The following is a 19,892-nucleotide window of genomic DNA, read 5'->3' on the forward strand; positions in this document are numbered from 1 at the left end:
TTTGTGCACTTTCTCTATTTACAGCTGCTGACATGCGCATGGTACCACATCAGCGATGAAAAGAGACTTGAGCTAGAGACAAAGCTGAAGCAGTTGCAACCTCTCAAGGAACGATACCGGCTGAACTCAACAAAGAAGGCTTGGTCCTTACTCTTAAAGTTGTCTGTGGAGGCATGAATGAAGACTTGACATGGGGCCATGTGTTATGTGCATGTACATGTCCATCTTTGGTATCTTCCTGAGCCGAGGGAAAAGGGTTCAAGTGACATTTGTGACCCGTCACAGCAAAACCAAGCGCATGTCGCTCTGAGCTTGGCAGGTTGAGACGGACTGTTTGATCAATTCTCTATTGTCTGCCTTTTGTGAAATATGAGCACATCAATTTCTTCCATTATCTCCTGGTGTCACTTTGGCTCATCTTCTGTGCGACTTGCGCCTGGTTTTGCTGTGACGGGTCACATTTATAGAAATGTAATCATTTTGTTCCATCTACGTGTAAAGGTCCACATATATCATATGTAGACCTCATGGTAATACCGTGTAGTCACTGCTGATGTCATGTACAATGTAGATTTTTCCAAGCAATACCGATTATATCTCACAACAGATATTGTCCATGTCATGATTAGAATAAATGCATTTGACTTTATAAGTGGTCTTCCTGCATGCCTTCTTTCTACATCCTGAAGCTCAGGCCAACACTCGGTACTATCGACTGAGTGCAAGGGAGGTGAATACCACTGACTCTGGATTAGCCAGGATATAGAGAATACATCCTGAAGCTCAGGCCAACACTCGGCACTATCGACTGAGTGCAAGGGAGGGGAATACGACTGACTCTGGATTTTCGAGGATGTCTCCTCAGAGTTGTCAGCTTAAAAGAGTCTTGGCTTAAACTGACAGTTGTAGTCCACTACAGAAGATGACGAGTGGCCTGCCATTGTCTGGTCAACACAGCGTCCAACGACTCAATGTCTGAAGCTGATGAACAAGATGCTATTGGTATGAGGTTGTCCACTAAATGACCAAGAGTCTTGCTGTGCAGCCAATGCGCTGTGACTGACCAAAAGGCAGTCCATGCTGAGCCCAGGCGCCAGTGTGACGATGATGCGAAGTGAAGATGCATCGAGTGCTTAACTTGATGTTCAGTTGTCTCAATGATCATGGTGGCCCTCTCTTCAAATGCCTGCCTTCCAGTGGACAGCAAGATGGAATCCCTATCAAAAGCTGGAGAGTCCCGATACTGTCCCAGGCACTGGTATGTGGTCTCAGGTAATGTACTTTAGATGAGCTATACTGGCAGCACATGAGTTGTCTCAATGGTCAGGCTGGGCCTGCCTTCAAGTGGACAGCGAGATGGAATACCTATCAAAAGCTGGAGAGTCCCGATACTGCCCCAGGCACTGGTATGTGGTCTCAGGTAATGTACTTCAGATGAGCTATAATGGCAGCACATGAGTTGTCTCAATGGTCAGGCTGGGCCTGCCTTCAGGTGGGCAGCGAGATGGAATGCATCTCTAGCAAAGGTAGAATGGTCCTGCTCCAAGATCCGAGCATCTGTTTGTTGATTCGCTCAGCATGTTCAAGGAAAAAGATTGAACACAAGTACATTATTAGTCTAAAGCCATTTATTTTCATGTCATAAAATTGCAAAATCCCATAGCCACAAAATATTAATGGCTCGTAAAAAACATTGCATGATTGGCCAATTGAAAACATTCATGATTACAAACATTTTCAACAGACTGATTCCCCAAGTTGGTCCCTTCTACAAAATCTTTCTTTTGCATTGGAAATCACATCACCATCAAACGGTGAGCTTACCTTGCTACCAGAAGTTGGTCCCTGGCATCATATGGGGCAAATACTCCACCAACTCTACCAGAGTGTGACTCTAAGAAAAAACAGATTCCAATCCTCACCATGACATGAGCATTGACATAAGATATACAGTAAGAATAAATACTGGTGAATGAGGTATCCCATCAAAGGAAACTAGATACAGGCCTTCATGTACATGTATAAAGAAGTAAAATATTCTCCCAGTTCAATGCTCAGGCCTGTCTCAACTGGATAGCACATGTATAATATTTTTAAATAAAAACTCTATGGAAAACATCTAACAACAATGAAATACATCACAGTAAATAACAATCACCATCTCTGTAATTGTAAACCACCAAATTTTCATTTGAGAAATCCACTGTCCACTTTAAGTAGCAAAGTCTGAAGTGCCCTTCGAAACTATATTCATGGCAGGGAGGCAGTATCTGGCACACCTCCTCTTAACAACTTGTTCGGACAATAAATGTAAAGAGTACACTGACAGGAAATATCCAGTATCAACTCTAAGTCTAACACAAAAGAGAAATAAATGCACATCGAAATGCACAGGGTCTGCAAAGAAAATCACCCCTCCATTTATGTATACAAAAGATGCACAAGATAAGGTAAACAAAAGCAGACAACATGCCCAGCATCAAAAATATGTAAGCGAGCCCCAAATATTTGCAGAGATATTAATTTTTCGGCTTGCTTATATATTTTTGCCAGTCCAAAATGTTTGTAAACAGTCAGATGGGAACAATCAAGCAATGTTGAAAACCTGACAATCATACTGTACTCTGCACATGCAGGTCCCTTGAGTTTGAATAGCAGCAATTAGATCAACAATCGACTGACAACTGCAGCAGTTTTTGTTTTTGATATGACAGAAACAAGAGGAGCCAGATGTCAGCTTTCTGCTCCTCAAAATTTCAGAACAGATTATTTCAAAACTCGGTCCACAGAGTTTGCATCTACCTTTGCCCATTGACAAGGTAACTGCAGCAGTTTTTATTCATATGACAGTAGAAACTTGGACTTGTGGTCCACCATTTTAGTTATCAACTTGAACATGTACATCGCTGTAGGCATTGGTCACTGATTAACTCCATGCATTTTCTGCACCTTTATCATACACATACTTTACAAAATTGAATACACCAAACGAAAAAAGTATTTTCTTCTACAAGTCCATCAAGTGTTTTCAAACATAAATGTATCATAACATGCAGACTATTACCATTGTAACAAAAACATGAGCTACAAATCTCAGAATCATAAACTAAGAAATGATAAATAAGATTTTTGTAGACTAACGTACATTGCCAACGACATATGAATTGACCACAATAAGGCTACAAAACTGAACGCACCTGAACCAACTCTCAATGACAACAACATTCTTAACACACGTTGCTGATTACAATGTTATGTGTATTATAGACACTGCCTCATTTCGGCAGCAGCAATTGTGGCATCTCGATTTTTCTCAACCGAGATATGGACGGTGCGCTTGAGTTGCACATGCAGCTGAGCCGACAGAGCAGAACCCAGGATCAAAGAGAGTTTTCAGTAACTTTTGTGCGGACAACTCATAAAAGTTAGATGTGATAGAAAATAACATTGCACAGTTCAGTCTCTGCACTAGAATCCCTGCTGTGATCAGTCAATGGAAGTAACTTGCATTCAAAAGCCTTCCTTCCTGATTTATGCACTCATATGTAACTGTATACATCCCAAATACAAGAACAGATTACCTCAAGGTGAAAATGCCCCGGTCATAACCGGCCCATACATGTGACTTAGTGCTACACAACTGAGCCTGTCAATGCAATAAAGAAGAAAAAAGAGGTAGTAAAGCTGACAGGTCAATGAAGAAGTTGACACAGTCACTGATTCAAACTGAGTTACTGTTGTCATCGTGGTGGCATGTGGACTTCTGCGGTAGATTCTGCATAACTTGGAGGTGTGTGAATGTATGACGGTGGCTCCATGCAGTATTCGGGAGGAGTCAGAATTCCACTTATGCTGCCCAGAGAGTTCGGAGAGCTGGTAACGATCACTCTTCTTGGGGGTTCACTGGGTTGTTGGTCGTACGTGGAGGGGTCTCCATAAGGGGTGTACGGAGGTGGTGGCTCACTTGGCAGGTCAGAATCTGGGTCTTCCCCTTCAATGAAAATAACATTTAGAAAATGACTGGATGATTTACACTTGAGCAACCAGGTAACCCACACACTTTTAAGTGAATGAAGAACTTTTGTAGTCATTCAAGGCATTAAGAAGTAAAATCTGTTTTGAAACTTAATAATTAAACTAGGAATGACAAGACACCCACATTTGACTAAGGCTCTAACAGTGGCAACAATACATATTATCTAAGGACCAGTATTATCAATTACTTACCATTGGCAATTCTATTGGTCCTGTTTGCCCGGCAACGTTCATGATGTCGATGTTGCTTCCACTTCTTTGAAATGAATAGCTTTCCAAGGACAAAACTCCCTAATATCATGATCAACCCAGCAACTGTGGATAAGAATGACAAATCATGATGCTGCGATGTCAACGCTAGGGAAATATCTACAAAGAGTATAGGACAATCTTAAGAACCCTTTAGCCATCATTAATTAAACCAGTATTTGGTGACAAGGCATGGATAGGCAACTACATTGAGGACCCACGTTGCAGTCATACAGACAGAAAGACAGCCCTTATTTACTAACTTAGTCAATCTTTGCAATTTCATTACAGTGTTCTTTCGCTTGTTTAGAAGATTCTTTTTTGGCCTTATACTAGGCTAGTCTCGGAACTTACCTATGGCTAAAATGCAAACTAGCAAAGGCAAGGATGTCATCTGATGGTGGTAGGCATGTTCAACATAAATCCCCCCCAAAATGACAAACGTCAGTCCCAGCACTGCCACAAGGGTGTAAGCAAAGAAAACACGTAGCCATAACTTTTTGGTCCACACTGGCTCGTCTTTCCAATTGGTCCTCGCTTGTCCATATGCAGCACTGCCTCGCCTCGGATGAAAGGAATTCCTGTAGAATCCAGGTCTGTCCCGCCTCCCAAGATGAGTTGATGGGAGGCGACACATGCTTACAAAACTCATGATGCAGCCATTTTAGTTCCTTTGTATACCATACCCTACTATAAAGAAGAAAAAGTGATTTGAAAATTAAAGTATAAGGTGTTTCTATCAGGATGAGGGCAGGGACGACAAACAAGAATCAATCATGATCGAAGGGTGGGGGTCTGTTCCTTTTTTACAGAGAAGAAAATGGTCCCCCAGTGGTATAATGGGCGTGATTTACCTCATTCTGAAGGAGCTCAAATTGCTTCAGGATCAAGTTCTAGTCAAAATGGTGTTGCTGTCCGCTGTCGAAACATACATAACATCCCCATGGCATTAGCCTAGGCCAAGGCCCAACTGCCTAGCATGCTAGTCGCTAGTGGATGGTGCCTTGGTGGTTAGGTGGAGGAGCTAGAGTATGTTCTTCCCACCTTTGCTTGTGCTCGGAGTCTGGCCAGTCTAGGCTCTGCCGGTAGAGAGAGAGCACAGACTCAGTTGCCTCAGTTGCCTCATTGCGTTATTCTGATTGGTGATTGAGGAAGGTCAACCAGTCAAGTCATGAAATCAAGGGTGTGGTTGCAATGTCTTCAATGTCGTCCGATAAATAGGCTCATATGAAATTTGTGTACACTGCAGCACATGAATTTCTGTACTCGGACAGCAAATAGCCATGGTATGTTTTAGGTGCAAAAGGATGGAACCATACCTTCAGTAAACTAATTACAAGAACGCCTGATTCTTTTGCAACCCTCTTTCATTTTCCGGAATCAATATGTACTAGATGGGACCCTTAAACATCATTTTTTTACGATTCAATATCGAGGAAACGAAATAAAAGTGGCCATGTTTGTTTACATTTTTGAGTGTGACGTCATCAACAAAATGTCGCTTAATACGGCTCACGCCAACGGAGGAGTTCTTATTTACGCTGGAGAAAGGTAACTATGCCTATTCTCTTTACATCTTTGATTTATTCTGATACTTATATATCGTATTGTTAGCTTGTAGTGTAGAAAACCACCAGAACTCGCCAAAGAATGAGTTTGTTAGGCCAGATGTTCACGATGTCGCAATATTTTGTCCATAGGCCCTAAATAGAAATTTCTATGTACTGAGGATACACAGGATTTTTGCGAACCCATTTGTCGAATAGCAGCACAATCAGAAACGCAGCTTGTTACGAAACGAAATAGATCATCACACAATAAAATAGAAAAGTGCCCTGCCTTGGCATGATACGTCGTATCATTATGACGGCGCCTGTCGAATTGCCAACAGAAGTAACGCTGAAGCCAACTAGATCATGGACATAATAACGCCGGTTACCAGTCGAGCCAAAGGAGTCGATACTGACGATGTCATATGACCAATTCTTATCCTGATCCTCTGTCCACCCTGACCCAGCCAGACATGCTCATGCGATGCGGCAACTGTGAATTTTACCATTAAGAGTATGACTGTGATTACAGCTGCATTCACATGGACAGTTGTCATCTCATGACATGCGAGTATTACATTGATGATGCCACAACACTTCATGATGAATGATACAACATGTGATGTCAAGTTTCACTCCTTTGATCTAATTGCAGGATCCTTATCTTCTATGATGGTATCGAATTTGTCATAAAGAATCCAAGTGTATCAGAGTTCTCTGGAAAGAAACATGGACGTGTTTACCTAACATCACATAGGGTAGGAAGAATTTCATACCAATTTTGTTTAAGATTTTACTTTACACTTATTTCTGAGATCGTCGTTGTTTAACCTTCCATCAAGAATGAGTTAGCCAGTTTGTGAAATTCTGCTTCAAAATTCAATGCTATTTTATATTTTGCTGATGCTGCCAAGTGAAGTGAGATGTATTCCTGCTACATAGAGTTTCCATCTTGCTGTATCAAATTGCTGAATGAATAACTTCATTTTATACATTTTAGGTGATTTTTAACTGCAAAAAAACAGACCATCTGCAGTCTTTTTCCATTCCCTTCAAATGTATGAGGGAGGTCAAGCTAGAACAGCCAATATTTGGAGCAAATTATATTAGTGGAACTGTTATCGCTGAAACTGAAGGTATGAATCAAAGTTTCGTTGATTTCAAAAGTCTTCTAAAAACATGGATCACTTGTATGATCCGTCAACATGTACCTTTAGATATTTCAAAAACGATCTGCATTTTCTAAGTATTTCTTTCATTCACATGACTAAATGACCCTAAGTGAAGGCTGTAAGTTGTCATTTTGTAATACCTGTTCATTCTTGTAGGAAAGTGGCAAGGTCAGGCAACGTTTGAGCTACACTTCACGCATGGAGGTTGTATTGATTTTGGTCAAGCTATGCTGGAGGCTGGAAAAAGAGGTAAGCACAGTGGCACAGTGGTAAGAAAAACACAATGGTTACCAATGGTTAACACACATTCCATAATAGCCTGGGCATCACATGCCACTGAGCAACATTCAAATTCTGTCTAGTTATATTGAAATCTGTTTTGGGACTTACTGTTTGTGTTAATTTGATTGCGATTTTATTCCCTTTGCAGCATCAAGGAACAGGACAAGGCAACCCCCTCCCTACTCACCACCTCCTGCTGGACCATATTATGCTGCTCCCCCACCGGCATACGCTCCGGCTATGAATGATCCGATGTATAACTTCGTACCATATCAGACATTCCCTGAGCAACCTCCAGGTAAGGAGCGATTGTTTTTCTCTAATCTTAAAGTGATATCATCCCGGACTTCTCTCTTGTGACTCTGGTCTCAGATGAACTGTGAATGGAAGTAATAATCAGTCACCACTGAATCCCTTTTATTTCCATTATGACGAAAGATTTCTTGTTATGTCAAGTTAGCTCACCAAGGCCTTATCATTGAAATAACTTGAATTGGGGGTATTGTTTTAACTGGCCAAAAAAATTAACTTCTGAGTAATATTCGCCTATGGGAACTGGTCTTGCCATGTAATAGTCTACTTAAATTTTTATCTTTTACCTTGAATCCTTCACTATTTCTAGCGAATAGTGTCTACATGATGGAAGCGCCGCCGCCATATCCTGGGATCGATCCCAATCCACCACCATACAACCCTAACATGTATGGAGGAGCCCAGCAACCGATGGCCCAAGGTGGATACCCCCCAGCACAGCCTGGCTATCCCCCAGCACAGCCACCTCAACCTGGATTCAATGTGACCAATGGTTACCCGAATGGAAACGATGCCAAGGCCCAGGAGGCTTCACAGAGTGCTTACTACAATCCACAGCAGCCTCATAACGTCTACATGCCCGCTTCTGCTCCACCGTCTTATGACGATGCAACTAAAAAACAGCAGTAGGATTTGGCAATGTGTATTATTTATTGTTTCACAATCTAGCATGAACTTTAGATGGAAAATTCACCAGGTCTTGTGACTGTTTTGCTTTAAGAGGCCTGGGAGGGAATGGGTCTGAGCATTTCGTTATGCTTGTTAAAGTGTGCTTATACTAGGTTTATGGTATGGGTATAAATAAAAATGTTGGCTGGGAATTGCCACAGGGAACTTCAATACTAAAAAACGGGCTAACTGTTGTGTGGTATCAAAATGTATCCACTTTACAAGTGTCTACACTATTTGTCTTATGTGATAATATCTGGAGCCTTCAGCCTAAATCACCAAAAGCATTATCAAATTACTTGGATCTTACATTAATCTTTTGTTTTGGTCATATTTGGTGCTGTATATGGCACACTGTGCAATAACTTGAAATGTAACGCCAGAAAGTTTTGAAGAAACATGCTATTCAGGCGATAACTGGCTGTCCTTATAGCATATCTCTTTACCTGCTATCAATTCATATGTACAGTTTAAAAATCTTGAAAGGTTTATGAATGTACTGACAGCCTGCTTGTCTGAGATGTTGGTAGTGGTAGATGTTGTAAATATTCGTACTGTATGTATATAGTGGCCTATGCCAACTTGATAAAGTTGGAATGAAATTCTGATTTGCATTACTTAAACGAAGGGGACATCTTGCCGGGCTGGCACTAGTAATGACCGAGTCCTGTCTGTCTGCAGAGGAGCTCATTAGCGTCAGGGTCATCTTGACATGCAATGGCTCTTGAACATGTATGACAATAAGTCCCACTTATTAAGGTAAGGATTTGGACTTGTCAGGGTCAGATGTATATTTCCAGCCCAGCACTATCTTCCGCTAGTCCTCGTGAGTGATGCATGGGCTCTGTTTTGATGCGACTTTTATTGTAAGTAAATTCTTGAATGTGCACCATATTTATGCTAGTCAAATGTTCTGTAAGATTTTGGTAAATATCCATTAAAGGAGGAGTGAAGGGAGTTTTTGCCAAGGTTACAGAGTTCCTGTATACTGTGCAAGTGGTTGTGTCTAGGATGCATCAGAAAATAGTGATAAATATTCGGCAAATTGATCGTCTCGGGTGAAGCACCCACCTGGCTCCTGGCATCGGTCTCCCTTTTACACGAAGTCGGCTCTTCTGAATGTAAATAATATACTTGTGCTGTCACTGTGGTGTCCTAGTTCATGGATCTATAGCCTATTCCAGAGGACAGTGTTATAGATAGATTGGGCCAAATTCTGACTGAAGGATAAGATCACTATGATGCCACAGTAAAATGTACCGTGACTCCTGTAAAAGGTTGTTATTGCCTGTTGAATAAATAATAAAATAATTTTATCTGCAAACTTAAATTTTGTCTGCTGTGTCTCAGTGACTTACAGACCGAGATTGCTGATACAGAGTTGCTTTGCTGGAATGATGTGGCAAGTCCTCATAACAGGGTCTCATCTGTGAGTGAATCCTTGACACCAGTACTTCCATTGACAGTGTCGCAACCTCGCCAAGGACGGTGAGGACACCCTCAGTACTCTGTTAACACTAACAGCCCAACTTCCCAACGAATCGTCACTCCACCCTCTCTACGTTCATAGCACATGAAGTGTCACAGCTAGCCTTACAAAGGATCACTTGTGAGGACATCCTCCGTATCCTGTATGCCCTATGGAGTGTCACAATCTAGCCGAGGACTGGTGGGGACACTGGCCCTTAGCAAGGTCTGTCATCATCTTCGAGTACCTGAGGGTTTTTTTGTTTCTCCATAGCCCTAGTAGACGACAAGGACTGTCATCATCTTGGAGAAACGATGTCCCGGATCTCTCCTTAGCCTCAAAGACGAGGACCGTCGTCATAGAGAAACTAAGTCTCCTATGTCTCCTTAGACATGGGAGACACGGACTGTCATCATCTTGGAGTAACTGTGTTGTTGGTGGCAGCAAGTCAGTCCGAGCACAGCACATGGCCTTGGCAGATCTCTCTTCAGTATTTGCTGGACTCGAAGAGAGAGAGTGCACACATGCCCACGCGCGGAAACATCATTTCTTAGAGGATTCAGAAAAAGCCGAAAATCCTCGATCGAACTAAGGTTCGAGAAAGAAACAAAGGACACGTGCATAATAATCATCCTTGATCTTTCACCACGTGTATTCTTTATTTTCACGAGTCGATTTTATATCATATGAGCTTGGAATGATACAAACACGGTTATCTACTTTTGGGTCGAACTACAAATTTCACTGCTGGCAGTTGTTATTGTCCAATATAGTGCGAGACCGGCAGCCAGAATATCATTCAGGCATTCGTGCAACACTTCGACGTCTGGTAGGTCTGGAAAGGCAAAAGGCACACCATTTCGCTGGGGATGACAAAGCTCGGTGATGTCCTCAGGTGCGCACAGTCCAAGAGAAGAGCTATCAGACGACAAGGACACAAGTCCTGGTTTTTCACATTGTCCTCAAAAGAGGAGGAAACGACATCCTAGAAAAAAGAGAATGGTTGCATTAATGACCATTCGCGGACAGAGAGCTCAGAGCCCAATCGATGGATGAGACGAAACATCACATCAATGAAGGAATACGAATACGGTACATTGTGAGCCAGCACCTTTATCCTCAGAAATTCGGACTCAATTTAGTGTCACAACTGGCTATCTTACATCGTGGCACACGACACTCATTGAAAATTCCGAGAGTAAGCCTTTGCAAGACATGATTATTCAACACGAAAGAACTAAAAAGTTACATTTTCCCTTACAACCCCTAGAAATAACTAAACAATGCAAATACAGTTTACCAACTAAACCCTCTGTACTGTCGTTTCAACATCCACTGGAAAAGGAAGTGATTGATTGATAAGTTGCAATGAAACTGACATTATGATGATATTTCAGACAATCATGAGGTTCAAATTAGGTTTATACTTTCGAATAATTCACCCCGAGCTGTAAAACGAATACTGTGAAGATGTACACTATACAGGCCGAAGCAAGGACAGTGGTATTTTGGGACAGTTTCGTGGAGTTCCCGCATCCTCAACGACAAAAGTCAGTGCCTCATATAGCGCGACCGTAAATCTATCCGTGTCAAAGATCAAAATTGTCTCCGAGGTTCGTGTTGTAACTTACGCGTAATTCCTTTGGTTTTCACTGAAAACAACAACGTAAAGAATCGCAAATAACATTGGTTGTGATATGACAATGATACTGATAATTTCAGCAACCGGGTAAAGACAGCCCTTCAATTATTCAAATTGTCGATAGTGTGAATAGTGAAATGGCAGTGGTTAGTCCCCCCTCCGTTTTACCTCGATCATTGCCGACTGCTCACGTTCATAAGACGGAACCCTGTGTCTGATACCGACCCTGGATTGCAGTATGAAAATGAATGGGTGGGAGGGTGTGTTACTTACACTCTTTTTGAAGGAGATGGATGTTATCATGTGAAACTGAAATGAATTAGCACAACAGTATAAATTTCTCCGTGATGCACATCACTGGAGAGAATATTCAAATGTGATGCCTTGGCCTGAGACCTTATGCCGAGGACAGCGACGGCTTTCTCAAAAGCGCGAACTTTATGACACAGCGTGAATCTTCCTTTGCAAATTGTACATTCCCCGATACCAGTGTTATCATGCCCTGGTGGAACCTGATGAGATCTCACTATCACCTTCACCACTCACTAGTCCATACTGCCATTGACCTAAATTGAACGCGTGTTGAGGTCCGAGGTCCTATCCACTTACTTTTACACATGCCATTATTGCTTTCCTTCTTCGTTCCTTTCCAACACTTGCCTTTCAGCGGACTGATGTGTTGCCCAGACAGCTTAACGACCTCTGAAATGGAATGGAGAATTTTCAGGTTTTCATTTTACTCTGGGCTTTACCATCCTTTAAGAGTTCTGATTTTGTCTCTCGGATATCATTGTCCCAATTGGTGCCTTGAAAGCTCGATGTTCCTACGGACATACACTAGCTGCGACCCCTCCGTCATCATCAGACTACATGTATATGAATACTTTACCAGAGAGTTTCCAGGGGTGTACCTTAATCCATATGACATAGATAATTCGTCCCATGAATCTGTTATCTTATAGCTTTTAAATCACAATTTCTTTTTGAAACGAAATCCTGCTCTCATACGAATGATAGAAAATAAAACTTACGCCCGTCGATGACGAACTCCAGTAGTTTATCCGGTTTAGCAGCATCTGAAATTTTCAATATTCTTGATTAATTTCGATAGTAGGTTTGCTACAGTTAGTTGCAACATGGAAATTGACATCCTTGTCAACTGGCAATATTATAAAGTGACCTCTCAGTAGGAGAAAGTGTCAGATATTCTGGTACGATTCTGTGCTAAGACACGGAGAAGAAGTCATCAGTAAACCTACCTACATGTATAGGATGTGACATTGTCTCCAGTGTAATATTTTGATTACACCAGTTTAACGTCATTCTATGATAGTTTATTCGTCGATAGATTGACTGAAGTAGTACTTGTGCTTACCCTTTCTGACTTGTCCAGCTGTTGAGTGGAAAATACACACCGTTAAAAAGGACCGTGTGGTACATGTATAATCTTATATATATATATGTACCAACAAAACTAATGCAAGCGTAATACGGTCTCGCTAAATGCGGTCAGCGACCAACACTAACGCTGTATCGTTCACACGAATCATGAGGCAAAGAGGGAGGCAGAATACTATGTATCTGACATTACACTGATCACTCGGTAAAAAGAAGAACCATGACTGTGTAAAATGTTTCGAAATGTTCCGCTCTGCCTCTCGCAAGACTGCCTCAGGTGAGAGTTAAATGGTGTCTATGGAAAGGCTTACAGCACCCTAATATTGCTTCCTTACCAGCACCCTTTGCTACAGCTGGTTTCTTCATTGGACCTTTCACAGCTGCTACTGCTGCAACTGGCTTTTTCTTCGGTCCTATTGCGGCTACAAGTGGTTTCTTTGCTGCACCTGTTGCTGCTGCTACTGCAACTGGTTTCTTCTTTGCTGCTGTTGCTGCTGAAGCAGTACCCTTTGCCGCTGTTTGCGGCGCACCTTTTGTAGCTGGCCTCGTAGCAGTCTGTGCGTTTCCTGCTGCAGTCTTTTTGGCGACTGCTGCCGCTTTTTTTGCAACTGCTGCAGGTGTCTTTGCAGCCACCTTTGCTGGTCCCTTTGCAGCACCTTTTGCCGCTGGTTTTGCAACACTCTTCGCTACAACTGATGCATTTGTAGTTGTTTTTGTCACAGCACTCTTTGCACCTCCTGCAGCTGGAGATATGGCAACTGCTGATGGTGTCTTTGCTCCAACTTTTGCCGCGGTTGTTGCAGCAACCTTTGCTGCTACTGGAGCAGCACCTTTTGCTTGTGCTTTAGTTGTTGCAGCACCCTTGTTTGGTGGTGGTGCACCCTTTGATCCTTGCAGTCCAGCAGCACCTGCCGCTCCTTGTGTCTTCGTAGTCGCCGGTGCTGGCTTCTTGGATGCTTTGTTTGAAGCAATCTTTGCCACTGGTGGTGCAGCGCCCTTTGTAGCTGGTTTCCTAGGAGCCGTCTTAGCACCTGCATTTCTTGCTGGTAGGTTCTTATTTGCTGCTGTTGATGAAGCACCCTTTGCCACCGCTGTTGCAGCACCCTTTATGACTGGTTTTGTCGCATCAGTCTTACAACAATCCCGTACTGGGGTCTTCGCAGCTGTTGGCGCTGTTTTCGAAGGACCCATCACCCCTACTGGTGCAGCACCCTTTAAAGCACCCATTTTCGCTGCTGCTACAGCACCATTTGTAGCTGGTTTCTTTGCCACAGTCTTAGATGCTACGTTTTTCGTAGCCGCTGCCGGCTTTTTCCCAGTTGCTGTTGGTTTCTTTGCAGTCGCCTTTGCCAGTGATGTTTTGGCAGCACCTTTTGCCCCTGAGAGTGCGGCCGCATTTGTAACCGTTTTTTTGGCATTTGCCACTGGTGGTTTCTTTACAGCTACTGGTGATGGTTTCTTTGCCGTAGACTTTACGGTTCCTTTGACTGCTGATGTCGCAACACCCTTTGGAGGTGGTTTCTTGGCAGTAGACTTAGCATCTGTCGCTGATGGTTTTATACCAGTTGCTGCATTAGCTTTCGTTACACCGCCCTTTGCCGATGCTTGGATAGTGCTAGTACCCTTTGCTGCTGGCTGTGCAGCACCCTTTGCCGCTGGTGGTGCAGGTTTCTTTGCTGCTGGTAATGCGGCAGCCTTCGTTGCGGCCGCCTTCGCATTTGCTATTGTTGGTTTCGTTGCTGCTTTCTTCGCTGCCGTTACTCCTTTTGCTGAGATTGGAGCAGCGTCTGCCAGGTGTTTATGGGTCAATGGTAGCTTGTTTACATCCACTGATACCAAGTGGTTTGGTGGTAGTTTTCCTGCCGCTATAGTTTTCATTAAAGGGGCTCCTGGAAGAGGAAGTGAATGAAAGGTTTATGTCAATACTACAGGAGCTTGCCCACTTTTTACGATTTGTCTTACATGTATAGCGCCGTTATCTCAAGCGAAGAGCCATCTTAAATACAACGCCCCGATCAGTTGAAAAAATTGCATTAAAATTAATTACTATCATTGCCCAGTACGTGTAATAATGTGTTGCAACACAAAAATTGGAATTGAATTTGTTGCTGGTGAAGGCTCTTTTCAAGTAGGGATAAAAGGTTCGCCACAAAAAGAATGTAACATGATTTAATGGGGAATATATAACTGTTTCTCTGTCTTACTGTCTTACCAGTCGTAATGGCAACAGCCATAGAGACCACCAGTAGCGGAAGGATCCATCTCCTTGCACTATCCATGTTCGGACACCTGTACATGACAATAGTATGTAGATTGGTAAGGATATGTTAGCGAATATTCATTTCCTTTTACGTGGCAATGACCTTTATCAGTTCACGAAAATGATGAAGACATGAAATTGATAAGCCATTGAAGCCATTAGGTGAAGATGTTCAATGAGTACGATCATTATCGATGTCGAAAAGAAATATTATCAAGGATTGGAAACGAGTCAGCCACAGATTCTAGAAACACCTACCTGCGGTATAGTTCTCTTAGGCAGTGCCGGCGAGGCTGTGGGCTCAATTTCCAAAAGGTCAGAATATGTTCGAGATGGATTAAAAGGCAAAATCCACAGTATATGTGTCTAGGCTAAAACTGAATCCACGGTACCCCATCACAGTATATCGGAGATCATGTGTATCCCCGTCCACGATGAGTGTTTAACACCCCATTACTGGCTCCTCACATCGATCCTACCAGTAATTGATAAATCTTCATACATTCGATTATAGATTTTACTCTCTAGTCATCTGTCGCTAGGCCAGCCCAAATGTTTCCCTGTTTATAGCTGGTTATATCATGTTTGTCTGCCAAAAGATATTTTACGTTCATGTCTCCTCAAATGTCGACTGGCACATGAATGGGACGCAGTCATTAGCTGATAGAAGAACAAGTTGCACTGCAATGAAAGCTAGCGAATGTTAGATTGGTTGGTGTGAGGTGATAGGGACATCCTGGACTAACATGCCATACCAGTCGCTACAATAAACAACTAGGATTTTCACTCCCAGCCTCACCCCAAATCCAAAACATCCACCCCAGTTTGCATTATTGATCTACCGAACCTCTAAAGGTGTTTGGCGCGAGGTTTATCCTGACGAATCGTCTATGGAAGTTACATATTTCCGGTATAGGTGGCACTGGTAGGAGACAGTTGATTCTGGCAAGGTTCTTTCTGCTGCCGTGCATATAAGTTCAGTTGGATCAACGTGATTGGGAATAAAGATTTCACAAAAGGTGACATCTTCTTAAATATTCCATCGGGTGGTCTGAGGTTGAAAAGCTGTAAGCCTACTTGGAGCCTGCATGCGATACAAATTAGAAGTCGTCTGTGACTGTGTTGAGTTGTATTGTTGATTGTACCAACTTGAACCAATGAAGTGGGATGACCCTATTGATTTCATATGTCGAGTCCCACTTCGTAATACTTCTGTGTCTAATCATCATTTTGATCCTGACAAGGATCTCCAAGCTGTCGTGCAGAGTTTACTTGGATCAACGTGAAACCCTGGCAAAACTGGCACTGAAAAAATCGTGCGTCAGACAATGTCCGAATGAGATTATCAGATGGCAAGCCATGGAACTTGAGAAGCGATATTCCGGCATCAACAGACGATCAACAGAAAGTCAACAGTTTACCCCTACTCGATTCCTGTGTACTGAAATCAGTTTACCGAGGTTAAGCCGATAATGATGAATTGATAAGAGAACAAGAAATCTGTATCAGAATCAATTTTATTTTGCAAGATGTTTTTTTTATGCCGTACACAAGCTGTAAATGGTATGGCATAAACTTTTAAAGTTTTACCATTTATCGCAGCACTCATGAAACTTGGATAAGCTTGTGATTCGGCGGACAAAATAAATAAATAAAGTTACGCCATTGGTCCACTACGGTATATACATGTACTTGTACTACTTTTAGTTTCACCGATACCGCTTCTTTGATTATATAATACATAATTTGCGAACGTTCAAATCAACAGCTGAAAAGTCATCTTACCAATGCTTTATGCTCGTTGACACTAGGGCAGTTGAATTCCAAGATGTCCGGAAGTTAACTTCTCACTATCGGATCCAAGGGCCTGAAAACAGCCTTGTGGATTTCTTTTTTTAGGGACACTCTGTAACTCTGCAGTTACCAGCGTTGCATTAGTAGTTTGCTTTTCGTAGTTAGCTGTCGCAATGTCAGTTTTAAAATTAGCACCATGTCGAAAAAATACATTTAAAGCTGAACAGTTCGTATGAATCATTTGCTGAATGTTGTTTTCTATAGCACTGAGTTGAATCTAAAGAGTATTTCATCATACACATCCACACTCCGCCGCCACCATCTGTTCATGATGTCTCACGACTATCGCCTTGTCCTCATAGTACAACATACTGAGTGGCACCAACTTGCTCGGCACACAGCAAGGCGACCCCAGCTGGTCACTTCCCTTGGACATCATTAGTCCTTGCATCATTGCATGGTTTGTTGGATTGTAAGTCCGCTTGATAGGCAACGAACATTCACCGTAACATAATTTAGCATTGAAAACCTTTGGCTCAATAATCCATTCTCCCCACCCGAGAGTTCTAAAGTCTATTTCAAACTCGTAACTCGCACATTGTTTCTTTTGCTTCTTCGCCTGTTTCCATTTTGAGCGACCTTTTCGTTTCTTTTTTGCAGCTCTTTTAACTTTCTTGCTGGTTGCCGCGTCACGAAATGCAGCTTTAAATTGTGATTTGAATAATTTTCCCTCTTCCGAGACAACCAACAAAATGGCTTCATCATTGTCAACGTATGTCTTCTCTTCAACTGACGTCATTTCCTGTTTACCATCTAGGTCATTGCTTCTCCTTTCCCGCCGTCTGACAATCCGTTTTGGACGCAACAGCGTTATTTCCAGCGTGTCATTATGGTTGATATGTCTGCTTTCCCACTGGAGCACCACCGATGTTAGATTAAGACAGAAAAATCCGTTGATGTCATCCATATATGTTTTTACCCAAAACTTGCGAGATATTTTCCTTATTGAACCTTCTTGTAAGATGGCCGAAATCCGGTAAAATCCCACGTTCTTGATATGGCGGGTCGGTCGAAGGCGTAATTCGGCTAACTTTACGGCACCTTTGTTTAATATGGCTCCGAGGTTGAATGCCAAGCTGACCTCGCGTCTTCTCAGCTTCTTGAGGTTAACTAAAAGATACAAACGACAGAACATTAATATCTAAGGAATGTTTTAGCTGTAATGTAAACACAATACTGACGGAAAAGCACGTGCTGTGTGTTTTCATGCCAGCATCATGACGTGTTTTGAAGCAATGTCAGAAAGAAACCCAGCAGAGACACATTCAATGCTTCAACAGTCAAGTGCCATACTGTCTCGTCCAAATGGCGTTGAGAGTTCAGAATGACTTGAAGCATATCCTCTTCTTTGAAAACAGTTTGTGGTCATGCAAGGGATGCTCTGCATCAGCTTCCCCATGGTGTATCGAAAATAATGTTTTCCATTTGCATATTTGTATGATTGCCAACAATCAGTTCATTTGCTACTTGTGGCGATCCAGAATTCTTATTTCTTTCCATTCCAGTCGTTCAAATAATGACTGTGGCTTTGGATATGCACAATGAGCCCGAAGTCAAACCGACCTTTGAAATACTTTAAAAGTTGTTCACATGATTAACTGAGTGTTAAATAGACTGTTTGTTAGCACGGAATTTTATGGTTTCTTTTGTCAAAAGCTAGCAAAACATATGTAATCCATGCGTAAGAAGGCAATGGACAAATTAGGCTAAAATAAGTTTGATGGATTAAATTCCTCTGCCTTTGACAGGTAGGCGGACCGAGCAATTAGAAAGGCGCGACAAGGCTTTATGAGTTCCTCGATGGTTGCTTATTTTGATAGTTCCAATGGCAGACAAATTGTTCAAAAACAGTGGCAGTGCTATGCTTTTTCATCTGTGTACCATGAACCATTGACAGTTCTAAGATGATTCTGACAATGACGGGATTTGTTGCTTCTTCGTACCAACTTGCCTCAGCCATGATACAGACATCTTTTATAGGCAACGCGCAATACATCTGTCAACTATTCGTCCGGCGGGTTGCTAGTATCCTGTCTCAAATTACGCATGACGTACAATCATGTAGGTGGGAATTTGTAACAAGGTGAAGAATTCAAGCAATCCTTTTTTTACGCAATGAATTTTTTGGTGCAATTGTTGTGAGATCCCAAAGAAGATATCGAAATGAAATTAAGTGCTCCTGAGCCTGAATTAGGGACACAAAGGCATAGTCTCAGTTACTTACTTTTTGTTGGAAAAGCCCTGATGGTGTCTCCATAAACTGCATCATGAAGCCGCCCGTGTCCAGTTGCCTGTCGCAGGTCTAGGCCCAGGTTGAGCCGCTGGTACAATCCCAGGATGTACTTGGATGACAACCGTTGCATGTCCTGCTCCTTCATGCCGCGATCCTCCACCAATTCCTTCGACCATTTTTTGTCCACGTCGAACATGAGATCGTCCTGTCGGCGGCTTCGTTGCAGGGCCTCCTCATCCCAAATATCCGCATAATCGATTCCTGATGATGAAATACCGTTTATAATAGCAAAGGTCAACATAAATATCACCATTAATCTAGCACTCTGCATCTTCTCTTTTTATAGGTTCACAAATGATTGTTGTATAATGTTCTCTATCCAGTCAGTGAAACATTGAAAGCACATGAAGTCCGCAAATCTTATTAGTTTCGAAGCTGATCTTTCCGATGTTGAGCTGCTGACTGTCGTTCTTAAACTGATCGGACACGGAGGAGGTTGCCCCTAAAATATCTCGAAAATTGCTTTTGATTGCGGGTGTTAGATTATACACCCCGGTTCAATGGCTAATAACTCATTTCAATGGCCCTTATGTTTCCAAACAATTTGGTGAAAGAAAAAACGCCGCCCCTCTGCGCAGTGTCTGAGCATGTATTAAAGAATGGAAATTCGTTCATGGAGATGAACGATCGGCGGCTCAGTCAGGCTAATTACCCCAAGTGCTCACAAGGGCAATTACGTGTTAAATGCCATTGTCTTTTTGATTTACC

General features: G+C 42.3%; 4 protein-coding genes across 5 annotated transcripts; 1 reads left to right on the forward strand and 3 right to left on the reverse strand.

The window, feature by feature from the left end:
• Positions 1-1,631: 1,631 nt before the first annotated feature.
• Positions 1,632-5,753, reverse strand: LOC135484242 (uncharacterized). Of its 2 annotated transcripts, none has more exons than XM_064765554.1 (4): positions 5,604-5,753; positions 4,639-4,971; positions 4,228-4,350; positions 1,632-3,991 (listed from the first exon to the last, which is right to left on the reverse strand). In XM_064765554.1, the coding sequence occupies exons 2-4, from the start codon at positions 4,934-4,936 to the stop codon at positions 3,741-3,743; spliced, it is 672 nt and encodes a 223-aa protein (XP_064621624.1). In that variant the 5' UTR covers positions 4,937-4,971; positions 5,604-5,753; the 3' UTR covers positions 1,632-3,740. The 2 variants fall into 2 exon arrangements, with proteins under 2 accessions (XP_064621624.1, XP_064621616.1); XM_064765546.1 differs by having other exon boundaries at positions 4,639-4,974.
• A 19-nt stretch (positions 5,754-5,772) lies between these two features.
• LOC135484254 (WW domain-binding protein 2-like) lies at positions 5,773-9,599 on the forward strand. Its single transcript, XM_064765566.1, has 6 exons — positions 5,773-5,835; positions 6,490-6,592; positions 6,835-6,970; positions 7,163-7,255; positions 7,437-7,586; positions 7,911-9,599. The coding sequence occupies exons 1-6, from the start codon at positions 5,780-5,782 to the stop codon at positions 8,228-8,230; spliced, it is 858 nt and encodes a 285-aa protein (XP_064621636.1). The 5' UTR covers positions 5,773-5,779; the 3' UTR covers positions 8,231-9,599.
• An 809-nt stretch (positions 9,600-10,408) lies between these two features.
• Positions 10,409-15,461, reverse strand: LOC135496775 (proteoglycan 4-like). The gene is made up of 10 exons (XM_064786285.1): positions 15,296-15,461; positions 14,990-15,066; positions 13,113-14,666; positions 12,755-12,772; positions 12,411-12,455; positions 11,989-12,081; positions 11,653-11,688; positions 11,369-11,389; positions 11,038-11,072; positions 10,409-10,722 (listed from the first exon to the last, which is right to left on the reverse strand). Exons 2-9 carry the CDS (start codon positions 15,054-15,056, stop codon positions 11,041-11,043), a joined length of 1,866 nt encoding a protein of 621 aa, XP_064642355.1. The 5' UTR covers positions 15,057-15,066; positions 15,296-15,461; the 3' UTR covers positions 10,409-10,722; positions 11,038-11,040.
• Positions 15,462-17,123: 1,662 nt separating this feature from the next.
• LOC135496782 (nodal homolog) lies at positions 17,124-19,455 on the reverse strand. Its single transcript, XM_064786294.1, has 2 exons — positions 19,116-19,455; positions 17,124-18,001 (listed from the first exon to the last, which is right to left on the reverse strand). Exons 1-2 carry the CDS (start codon positions 19,453-19,455, stop codon positions 17,124-17,126), a joined length of 1,218 nt encoding a protein of 405 aa, XP_064642364.1.
• Positions 19,456-19,892: the final 437 nt, after the last annotated feature.

This window comes from Lineus longissimus, chromosome 1, assembly GCF_910592395.1.
Source record: "Lineus longissimus chromosome 1, tnLinLong1.2, whole genome shotgun sequence".
NCBI lineage: Eukaryota > Metazoa > Nemertea > Pilidiophora > Heteronemertea > Lineidae > Lineus > Lineus longissimus.

Excerpts from the sequence above, each read along its gene's own strand:
- LOC135484242 (XM_064765554.1), bottom strand. The coding sequence starts at position 4,936 with ATGAGTTTTGTAAGCATGTGTCGCCTCCCATCAACTCATCTTGGGAGG. Across the intron at positions 4,351-4,638 it reads AGTTTGCATTTTAGCCATAG|TTGCTGGGTTGATCATGATA; the intron begins GTAAGTTCCGAG and ends TCTTATCCACAG. Across the intron at positions 3,992-4,227 it reads GACCAATAGAATTGCCAATG|GGGAAGACCCAGATTCTGAC; the intron begins GTAAGTAATTGA and ends TTTTCATTGAAG.
- LOC135496775 (XM_064786285.1), bottom strand. The coding sequence starts at position 15,056 with ATGGATAGTGCAAGGAGATGGATCCTTCCGCTACTGGTGGTCTCTATG. Across the intron at positions 12,082-12,410 it reads GGAGTTCGTCATCGACGGGC|AGGTCGTTAAGCTGTCTGGG; the intron begins GTAAGTTTTATT and ends ATTCCATTTCAG. Across the intron at positions 11,073-11,368 it reads GAAAACCAAAGGAATTACGC|TGGATGTTGAAACGACAGTA; the intron begins GTAAGTTACAAC and ends TTCCTTTTCCAG.
- LOC135496782 (XM_064786294.1), bottom strand. The coding sequence starts at position 19,455 with ATGCAGAGTGCTAGATTAATGGTGATATTTATGTTGACCTTTGCTATT. Across the intron at positions 18,002-19,115 it reads CAGGGCTTTTCCAACAAAAA|TTAACCTCAAGAAGCTGAGA; the intron begins GTAAGTAACTGA and ends TGTATCTTTTAG.
- LOC135484254 (XM_064765566.1), top strand. The coding sequence starts at position 5,780 with ATGTCGCTTAATACGGCTCACGCCAACGGAGGAGTTCTTATTTACGCT. Across the intron at positions 6,971-7,162 it reads TGTTATCGCTGAAACTGAAG|GAAAGTGGCAAGGTCAGGCA; the intron begins GTATGAATCAAA and ends TCATTCTTGTAG. Across the intron at positions 7,256-7,436 it reads GCTGGAGGCTGGAAAAAGAG|CATCAAGGAACAGGACAAGG; the intron begins GTAAGCACAGTG and ends TTCCCTTTGCAG.